This window comes from Varroa jacobsoni, unplaced genomic scaffold (genome assembly GCF_002532875.2).
Source record: "Varroa jacobsoni isolate VJ856 unplaced genomic scaffold, vjacob_1.0 scaffold_493, whole genome shotgun sequence".
Lineage (NCBI taxonomy): Eukaryota > Metazoa > Arthropoda > Arachnida > Mesostigmata > Varroidae > Varroa > Varroa jacobsoni.
In genome coordinates this window covers 44409-54703 of record NW_019213395.1, presented here as the reverse complement: position 1 = coordinate 54703, position 10295 = coordinate 44409, and the positions used below count along the sequence as shown (strand labels likewise).

Genomic DNA, 10295 nt, shown 5'->3' with positions numbered 1-10295 from the left:
AAAAGGCTTTGTAGATTGTGCATATCCAGCTTATGAAATAGCTTGAAATGAGTTCTGTATATGGGTGGGAATTCGCGCCTTGCGAGGTTCAATTTCAATAGGCATGCTGTACCAAGCTAAGGCGTATCCTTTTGAACACGTTGCCATAATAAGCATCCAGCATAACCGTAGCATGTGACCGTCGTTGGTAAGGGCTATTATGATACATTGTTATCATGCCGTTTCATAGATCTATTAAAGAAAACATTCAGCATAAGCCGCCCGAAGTAATAAGTGATCAATAGCAACGTAAGCATTTTTTTAAACTTTTAATTAGTAAAAAACAACCAGCTTCTATAGTTGAAAAAACCTTTTGGTTGCCACCAACACTGACATATCAGCCTTCGAAAAATTATTTAGCGCCGTTTTTATAACTACTGAGCATCGTTCCAGCAGCCAGTTCATACCTTGTCTTTATCATTATTGACTCGAATAATCGCTTCGAGTGCGGACTGGGCCATTTGAGATGATTGCGCATGCTTGGGTCGACGACGAACGAGCTCAGCCAAACCTCGAAGGGCCGGTGCTCGAATGCCTTCACGACCTCCCTCATCCGCCAAGTTGACCAAGAGCGCATGCCACACCGCACGAAACTGTGTGTCCGACTCCCATAGTGATGGTTCCTGGAAATAGAATGACAGCATCGACTAATGTAACCCAGTCCCCATGTCCACTGAACTAGTACGAATATAAGTGAAACGTCTACATGAAGTCATATGTTGTAAAGGAACTTCGTGTTTTAAGTTATGCTGTAGAGGAACAGTCGTAGAGGTATGTAAAATATGCAAACTACAAAACACTTCTATCGCTTGTATTTTACTTAAAAATATTGTCAAGGTTTTATGCTTGGGTGAGTTTTGAGTAGATGCGTCTCGAATCAGCGTGCATTATGTTACATGCACTTGCACAAAAACAATAACCCGTAAAAATCACCGTTTCCTTTCCAACCTTGATGAGGATGTGGAGTTCCGCAAGGGCAGACCGCTTCTGTTCAGCTGAGTTCATTGGTGACGAGAGCAATTGAACACAATGAGCGAGTCTCTCAGAGGCAGAGCTCTTTGCCGCTGTGGACCCTGCCGATATTCCTGACGCGACAGACACACTCTCCAATTCCAACGATTGTTGAGGCTATGAAATAAGCAACATTCCAGAAAGCAACAGGACACTTAATTATCAAGCTCAATAGATGACCTGTTATTCCTTACAAGCAATAGCAAAATTTGTTCACTTAAAAAGCTGCCCATTCACCACGTTTGTGAGATATCATTCAGAGCCAAGAAAGACCGCTATTGTTAAAAGATTCTTTCTCCGCTTGGTAAAATTTCCAGTTTTGCGTTCTGTACTATCCTAGCTAAACATTGCTTCAGACAATGTACCCCTTTTAATACGAAAGAATGTCTCCACCCGGGTTCATATCTAAATCATGTCACTTGGCGTTTAGTTAGTTGAGTCGAAACTATTACTGCCGCACCGTCACGGATATTACCTGGTAGAACCTAATCGTACGTAATCTCTCCATCATTTTTTAAATAGTTACCGTGGCCGCTTTCGGCGACGAGGATGAGCCCTGGCTGAACCGGGTCTTATAACTGTCAGCATCATCGTCAATTGATTTTGGCCTACTACTTCCCCCACCGCCAGAGCTTTGATGGTGCTGCTCGCGGTAGATGGCCTGCATGAGCTTGAGCTGGGTAGTGGGATTCGCTCGGAAGTTTTCGGTATTTTCGTCTTCAAATGACCGTTGCGGGCTTGGACTTTGATGGGCAGATCCCAGCCGTGATCGGGGCCCACTTAATGGTGACAACGGCACTGATCCGGTGCCGTCAAGTCCGGTATATGGCTTTGGAGACGTTGAGTGGTTATTGAGCGTTCCGCCCTGTTGGCCAGCAATTTTCAGCTGATTTTGGATGACGTCAAGAGCTGTCCGCTGAAACTCCGGTGCCATCTGGGTGATGACTGTCGAGAAATAGGGCGTTTTCACCCGGTACAACGATACAATTACTTGTCGGGCCCGTTGTTGAAGTTCAGGGTGACGGGAATCACCAGCCCAAGCCGTAATCTTGAGGAGGGTGTCCCGAAGGTTTGGATCGTGTGCTGGCAGTTCCGTTGAATCCATTAGTGAAGTAAGTGCTTCGAGGTAGCTCAGTACGCCTAGTTTTACCTATCGTCGAACGGGGTATTAGACAAATATTAGTGAGTAGCTAATCAGCTGAAATTTTAACAATCAAATTTGTTTTATTTTATGCACATATACTGGTTTTTCTTAATAGTAAGTCTAGCGAGTCCCCTTGCATGCTTATTCCTGCTGTTCTAAATACTTTCAAGTTGACCAGGTCTGCTCGATCTAATGCTAAAGCATCTTCTCGACCAGACAATCACCATACAATCTGTGGCGCAACTCCTTAACACGCAACTATTGGAGAGTCGTTTTTGAGTCATACCTTGGCTGAGCTGGAAGAATGGGCGGGGTCGTTGAGAAATCGAGTGATGACAGTGAATTGATCGTGCCGAGGAAATGAAGCCCGAATGAGATCCATTGTGCGGCCAATTTTGGCTACCACGGACCCCAACAGGTCCTGACCACTCTTTATAAATAACTTTGTCAGAAGAACACTCAAGAATCCGATGCGATGCAGATCGCTTGAATGCACTGTTATCAGCTCGTTCAACGTATCCAGAAACAGCGAAAATACCTTAAAAAAGCAAAAAAACACATCAGTTTCATTTTTATTATATGTTCAAATGACATGCAACAACTGTTATAAAGATGCTGAACAATAATTTACCGCAACTTATCGACCTGTAATGAGTTATTTGGCGGGACAAATTTAGTATATTTGTTAGGCTCATCTCACCTTGGTATGAGGATCCATGAACATTTTTGTAAGGGTTTGGGTGACCTTCTGAAGATCAGGATCACTTAACGCGTGGGACTGGTTACGTAGAAGGCACAACAGGCCCTATAAAGCACAGAAAATAGTCCAAGTTGTTAGTCGAAGAGGAACACACGAGCCGGTGTATTATGAGATACATACTGATATTTATCATTCATACCCCGCTCCGACTAATGCAGTGATGATCCCAATGATTCAATAATTATTTCTATATTTGTACGTAAGCGAACGGAGGCAGATAATTGGCAAAAGTTGGTAGTGCTCACCGCCAGTCCATCCTTGCGATCGGACCAATGAACTGAGGCGAGGTTCGCGAGAATCTCGGGTACATCTTCATGTTGGAACGATCTGTCGGATGCAATTGAAGAGGCGTCGCTGTCTTCTCGGTGTAATAGTCCGAAGGACGACTGACGCCCATATGAGGACAACGGCGTTCGGATCTGAAATTAGGCGAAATACCATTTTTCTTCATTTGACGATGATTTTATGTGCGTACTAACAGTTGTATTGGCTGGTTGGCTAGCTAAGAAACGACGCATGAAGCAAGATACGGCAGCAATTTGAGAATATTGTTGTTGTATTGTAGTTTTTTTCAATTTTTCGCTGCACCTTCTATCTAGCCATTTCGTTTCATACAAAAAAAAAATTACGTAGATCCGTATATTAGATATAATAGAACTGTATATATTTAGTCAAAATATTCTACTAGCAGCGGTGAATACTCGTAATACTCGTGAATCGTAATATCGCTCACTCACCGCAGTCGACCCTAACGCTTCCGCCATTCGCTCCTCAGCTTCTCGGGAATTTCGCAACAATTTCTCGGCTGCCGTCGGCGTCGATGGGACGATAGTGACGGCCTCACTCCTGCCGTACCTAAAAATACACAGCAGTAAATAAGAGTCGATAGTGATAATAGACCAAGCATTGTTAATGATATAAGATCGAGTGAAGGTAATCAACTTCGAAACGAGCAGTTTAGCTAACTACTGAAAAGGGCAAGGCAACACTAATAGCTGTACAATTGAGAGCATAATTGACGGCATCAATTCGATGTGACGAGAACGCTGCCTGACGATATTATTGCTACAATGGCAATAAGACAACGCTTAGTTCTACAGAATTACAGAAACAAGTCAAAACTAAGCACGTTGTACCAGAATTTGTAGGGTAAGGGATAAAACGCCGGTGTCCTACTTAAACTCGAAAATCAATTTATTTATAAAATAGAAAGTTTTGTAAAGAAAAGTCAAATCAGGATACAGTTGATATCTAAGATGACCATGAATTAAGAAAGATTTAAAAGTAGAATGTTTGAATTGTAAATATTTGAAATAAGTTCTGGAATGTGCACATATCGCCCGTCACTTTCAGTAAAAAATTCAAGTAGTAAACGAAGTAGAAATGGTGCAAAGTGTCGTTAGTAAAATGCCTGAAATAAAAAGGTTACCTTGGTCGGATAAAACGTATGCTTTTAATCATTTATTATTTTAATGCAAGCTAAGTTTAAGCTGTTGAGCTCATACCCCCTCCCCTCCCCCCCCAAAAATGATAGCTCCTTTAAAGATTTATTAATAAATCTGGAGTAAACTTATTAAGACTTTTTCGCTTTTTCATCTGAAGGTTGATTCTTTTTTACAGGTAACATTAGAGTAAGTGACAATTTACCTTTTTATATTTTTATTTATGAGAAAATAATTTATGGAAAAAAGAAAATAATGAGGGAATAATAAAATATTTTATGGAAAACACCTACCTTGAAAGGGAACTTCGTCGACGGCGTTGACTGTCGCTCAGTACGGAGGACGATGATTGTGAACCTACAGATCTGCACGACATGAGGTAAACACATGAATTATTAGCAACAAATTAAAGATAGGACTGACATACATTCATTGCATTAGTACAAGACCCTAAGGGCTATTAGACAAGCTATCTTTTTTCGACTCTACAGTTTCGACTCTATAGTTTGGTCATTTTATTTAACTTTATCATGACACGCTTTCGAGTAACACGTACCTTGATGGAGAAGGATCCCTGGAGGTCGGCATAGGGATTCGTGACCTGGAAGCGGCTCTCCGTTGGCCGTCGGCTCCTACGACACCCCCCGGTCCGCCGCCGTAGGTCGCATAACTCCATCGAGACGATGGTGACGCCGACCGCGAATTTGCTATAACAATGTGTACATAACATAAAAAGTTATTGGCACCGTGATAATGCAGTGGCAAGTCAGAAACAAGTGGTGGTTCGAAATCTGGCCATGGACATTGCATTTCGTGCTACAGAGAGCCACTCATTTGGTGCAATTCTTAACTAAAGCAGCACCGGACATAAGATCCGACACGTTTATTCATATCAAGCTACTATGAAAAAATCTGCCGATTCTTGTAACAGTTCGACCCAAAAAACTGGGGATATCACAAATTGAGAATTATCGCGATGATCCGTGTTACTATCGATTCGAAGGAGAAATACTTGATTAGGATACTTACGTTGCGACTGAGAGACCTGACGTCCCCGGCTCTGTTGCGGTGTCCTTTCAGGCGAAGTAACCGCTGAACAAACGGACTCTGCGCGAGATGCCTTTGCCGTCGACCTCGCTAAAGGAAATGAATTACGTCCGTATATTACAAAACAATTTGTCTTCTAAGTAGTAAATTTGGGAAGCTTTACCATTTATGCATGGACAGAGGGGTCTTTATGTGCTATAAAATTGTGGCCATTTTAAACAAAGCTAAGACACCCTTACTTACTCACGATTTAATGTAACCGTTTACGTAACGTGTATTTAGTGGATTCGCAGCCAGATCGTTACTAATTACAAAGAAGTTAATGTCAATTATCATACTATAGAGAAAACGTTGTCAGGTTATGCCTACAAAAAAGTTACTATACGAATTTCGCTCATATATGTAATGCGTTTCCTCATATCTCGATCTTTTGCACATACAACTGTTGAAGTCGCATCAAATTTACATAAGATCATGTCTTTAGTAGATTAATTGCCATCACGCAACCGTTTCATGGCGCTCATGCGATGAAATATCTTGCCAAAATGCCATCCATGCACCAGTCCCCACTTGCATTTACCCATACAGAATCAATCAACCATACCTCGCCACTTAACAATACATACTATCAATATTTCAGCCGTACAGGACTTTTATGCCCACACTGGATGGCATACGGCCATCGAACATTTTGCCAATATTTTTAGTCAGCAAAGAATTACAGGGACGAATAAAAACCAAATGGTACAATCATTGAAGAAAAGACGAAAGAAGCCGCTCGTAAGGGAAGACAGCCGTTGCTACAAAACAGCAGGACATTTCAGCGATTCATTTCAAAAACATCGACAAACGTTATTGGAATATTCTTTTCCGCTAACCGCTAACAATCAGCACATGAAAATGACAATTGGGACGGCAGGCGAGAGCATGAAAGCGTGCCACAGGCAGTTGATTTATACTTACATTTACAGAATAGCTCGATCGGTGAAAGTGAAAACAGCAAATACGTAAAAAAATAAGGAGGAGGCGAAATACTTTACTGAATGAATTCAATACTTACGATAGTAAATGACGAAAATTATGTAGTTGAATGAAGTCGAAAAGACAAATTTCATTTGTTGACCCTGGGATATTGCAAACTTCAATTGTTGTCCAAGATAATTTTTGAGATCAGTCAACCCACACGAAGTTTCATTACGAAACTCTACCAAGTAATTATAAAACAATTACAGTACAATTATAATCACTGCATTGTTGATTTCCTTGGTAGTATTAATGGCCGTCACTGATTTCTGCGTGAGCATAACGACATTTCAGAACAGCCCGGCTCATTACAAATAATGTACAAATAATAGTACCATTCGCAGATAAATCGGTAGAAAAAAGCTGTAACTTTTTAAATATTTTTTTGCCTTGTTTTCCACCCGATGGATTTCCTAATACAACGAGCATAATGGCATAAGTGAAAAAAGTGCTCGTCGACTTTTATTTAGTTCCGCCATCATTTTCCGGGTTGTCTCCCGAAACGTGATGATGATCGTGTGTACACAACTTACGCAGCGACAATCCTGTCCCCGGCGTGGCATAAGGTGAAGTGCACCCGTATCCATATGCTGTTGATGGTGTTTTCGAGAGGGCCTTGAGCCTCGAGGACTTAGCAGCGGCCATATCGATGGCGGAGTTGGCTCTGCGTTGTTGGACCGAACCCACGGCCTGGGGAACTGTACGTGCATTGTTTACAACCCATGAAATTGGTCATAGCAAATGACGGGGTCAAAGTGAATGTTGTAACGTATAGAGGAATATTGATGTTTCGGTAGGAATACAGAGCAATCAGTATTAAGGACACGCCAATAGAATGCGCAAAAAATATTAACAAGGTCAATAAATATAATAATAACCACAAATAATAAATGCCTCCTTCAGATGTCGATGTGTACGCTTTTCACATTGTCAACTAAAGCCTTCCTCAAATAAGCATTATTTCGAAATAAAGCGTTTTCATAAAATTACGTTTGCTCAGAACGTATTTATCATGTAATGGAGCGCAGAATTTAAAAATTACTTTCTTGTTTTTTGCGTATGAAAAAAATAGTTCTGTGAGAAATACGACTACTCACTATTTTGGCTACCGGCCAGTGAAATGTAAGCTAACAATACGAAACATTACATTTACAACCACGATTAGTATACGCATGGATGAACAGGCATCCACATCCATATGATCATACCTAATGCAGCAATAGATAGAAGAAAAAGTTCAGGCGTTTTGTATAGTCATAGGCTGGGTTTTCGTGCTGGGTACGGGATTAATGAGAATTTCATTTAAGCAAACTGGATCTTTAAGGGTTTTTACTTTACCGAAACAACGACGATACCAATCGCCAACTATCACAGACATGACCTAAATAATAACACGAAATAACAATCACTGGATGAACAAACACCAAAATCGGTTCAGTTGGACGGGGAAATTGATTAACAATATGCGGACTCAATGCAATGGACCGATGGTCACTTATGGGATTAATGCGCACTGTTTTAAAAGCACTACATTGCTGAAACGTGCAGCAGAAAACGCACTACGATCTCTATTATCTATCAATTTAGATGCATATATATATATATATATATATATATATATATATATATATATATACATATATATATGAACAGGATGAGGCCAAAGCCTCCGTGCAATTTTTTGGAAAAAATTTAATTTAAAAAAACGTTTATGGACTGGACGGTTTTAAAGTCTTCATTTGACATCTGTCAAAAAACAAAAGAGAACAATGTAGTTAATGTAAATTAATTGAAAAAAAGTCACTTAACAACTTCCAGAATCAATGATTATTTTAAACGGTTAAGGAACGTTAGCCTTACCCTGCATATATGTGTGCACTTCCAAGTATATAATGAGCCTACTTGCATGAAGGAGATACACTTTGTCATATGCCCTGCTTATCTTAACAACCCTTGTTAGTTCAAACTGCTATTAAAGCCAGCTTTTTTGTTTTAAAAATAGAGTTCAAAAAAAGGCGAAATATTGGAATTATAAAGCTTGAAACGAGTAGAGAAAAATCCAGATGTTAAACACGCAGCTAAATTCATTATGCGTTCATAAATTCGCCATAGAAATCGCAATAATCCTGAGCTTCCTGTCACAGGAAAACCTGCTTGTTTACGTTCGATGAAAAGCATTTGACTATTTTGCGATGATCCTAGCAGCAGGATGCCGATGCAATTCCGCAGATATAAAAAGAGAATTAATTGTCTCCTTTCGTTTCGATAAATACTAACATTTGATAACTGATTGTGACTGATGCATTACTCAGACTTTCCCGACAACTTTACGTCAAATAACTTCTGGTATTCTATAGTTTCATAGTTCAAGTTACTGCGCAAGAGCAGCTTAAAACAAATGATATATAATAATAACTAGCTACAAACAATCACCATTCAGCAATGTGAAACCTTTGACCTAATCCAATCGCTGTACCATCTTTTTCACTTCTGCTTTAAGTAAGTGGTGTATTCTAATTATGCTCGTTTATCTATTGGTTTGTTGTGAAGTTGCGATGTTCCAAACATACGCCTGGAGGTCGAAGCCAGATGCGAGCGCGAAGATGTACTGCCTACACCGGCTGACGCGCCATGTCGAAGAGATTCCATGGAGTTACCATAAGCCGAACGGGTCCCCCGACCCAAATTGTTTAAAGAGGACGATGATGACGAATTGGACATACCTGGGTAAGTGGGCAAGATATGATACGGACTAGTGTCAAATTTAAAATAGTGAACGTCACGTTCAAACTGTAATATGAAAATGTTGAGCTACGGAAGGTTTTGCAACGTGTGATAACGTGAGAAATTTCTATCGAAAAGATGAAAACAAATCATAAAATAATACCCTATATATATATATATATATATATATATCTTATATATATATATATCTTCTTAGTAGTTATGTTTAGTTGAAATAAATAATTTTTTTTAATGCTAATTTTAGTCTATAGTCCGGTTACATTAATAACAAGCTTGAACTAAATGAAGAACTCACCACCTCCCCCAAGTTCGCCGTGGAGCATTTTTTGTTTGCTTGAGTCGAGCGAAAACAAAAGCGAATCAGCCTGCGCTTTGAAGTGTTCCGCAAACGCCCAAAAAGCTTTCCTTGAATGTGATCTAGAAAACACCCATAACAAACGAAGGATACATAGAAAATGACGCTAGTGAAGATTATCTAGCATTATTTGTATTTGAGTCTCTTCAAACAAACAAACAAATTTCCCATATGTATATATACTCGCCGTTCGCAATCTAAACTAGTGCAAATATATCAGCTCTACATAATTAAAAAAAGATTCGTTATATATAGTTGCCTTTTTTATTTTTTGTATGTTAACAGAGTTAAAATAATCGTTACCTTCTTAAAAAATGTGGTTCTTTAAAATTAATAAAAAGCTTAAAGTATACCTTCTTAGTTTATCCCTTAGTTTTCTATTATAGTTTCCATTTCCTAGTTTTCTTGTAATGTGATCTTTATTTTGAATCATAGGGTATCTATTGTCGTTATTTACCTGGCCTCCTGATCTGCGTCCGATAGACCAGCTTTAATTGCCTGCTGAAGTATGGCTATATGCCGCTCAAGAGTAAACGTGGGCCACAGCACAAGCATTTCATTGAGAAATTCGAAACAGTGCCGTCGGAGATCGCGATTCTTCGAAGACAGATTATGAATAAAAATCGGAACTAGCCGCTGTGAAGGGACGTGTTTAACAATGAACCGGATACAAACAACGGCTGATGTTGACATTACCTGTACAGAAGAATCGTTTGTATTTGAATTTTT

The 10295-nt window shown here is 39.7% G+C and overlaps 1 protein-coding gene across 2 annotated transcripts in view; it reads right to left on the bottom strand.

Moving 5' to 3' along the window:
* LOC111260924 (CLIP-associating protein 1-B) overlaps positions 1-10295 on the bottom strand; it is a 39103-nt gene that overhangs the window by 2546 nt on the left and 26262 nt on the right. Inside the window, exons 10-23 of one of the 2 annotated variants that reach the window (XM_022834037.2) lie at positions 10024-10262; positions 9507-9628; positions 9037-9189; positions 7000-7164; positions 5426-5533; positions 4953-5103; positions 4690-4761; positions 3692-3809; positions 3200-3373; positions 2895-2999; positions 2481-2732; positions 1577-2200; positions 988-1167; positions 447-662 (exon numbers count right to left, since the gene is read on the bottom strand). In XM_022834037.2, coding sequence (XP_022689772.1) covers positions 447-662; positions 988-1167; positions 1577-2200; positions 2481-2732; positions 2895-2999; positions 3200-3373; positions 3692-3809; positions 4690-4761; positions 4953-5103; positions 5426-5533; positions 7000-7164; positions 9037-9189; positions 9507-9628; positions 10024-10262 — 2679 coding nt within the window. The remainder of the gene's footprint in view (positions 1-446; positions 663-987; positions 1168-1576; positions 2201-2480; positions 2733-2894; positions 3000-3199; positions 3374-3691; positions 3810-4689; positions 4762-4952; positions 5104-5425; positions 5534-6999; positions 7165-9036; positions 9190-9506; positions 9629-10023; positions 10263-10295) is intronic. The other variant, XM_022834038.2, reaches the window with a different exon arrangement.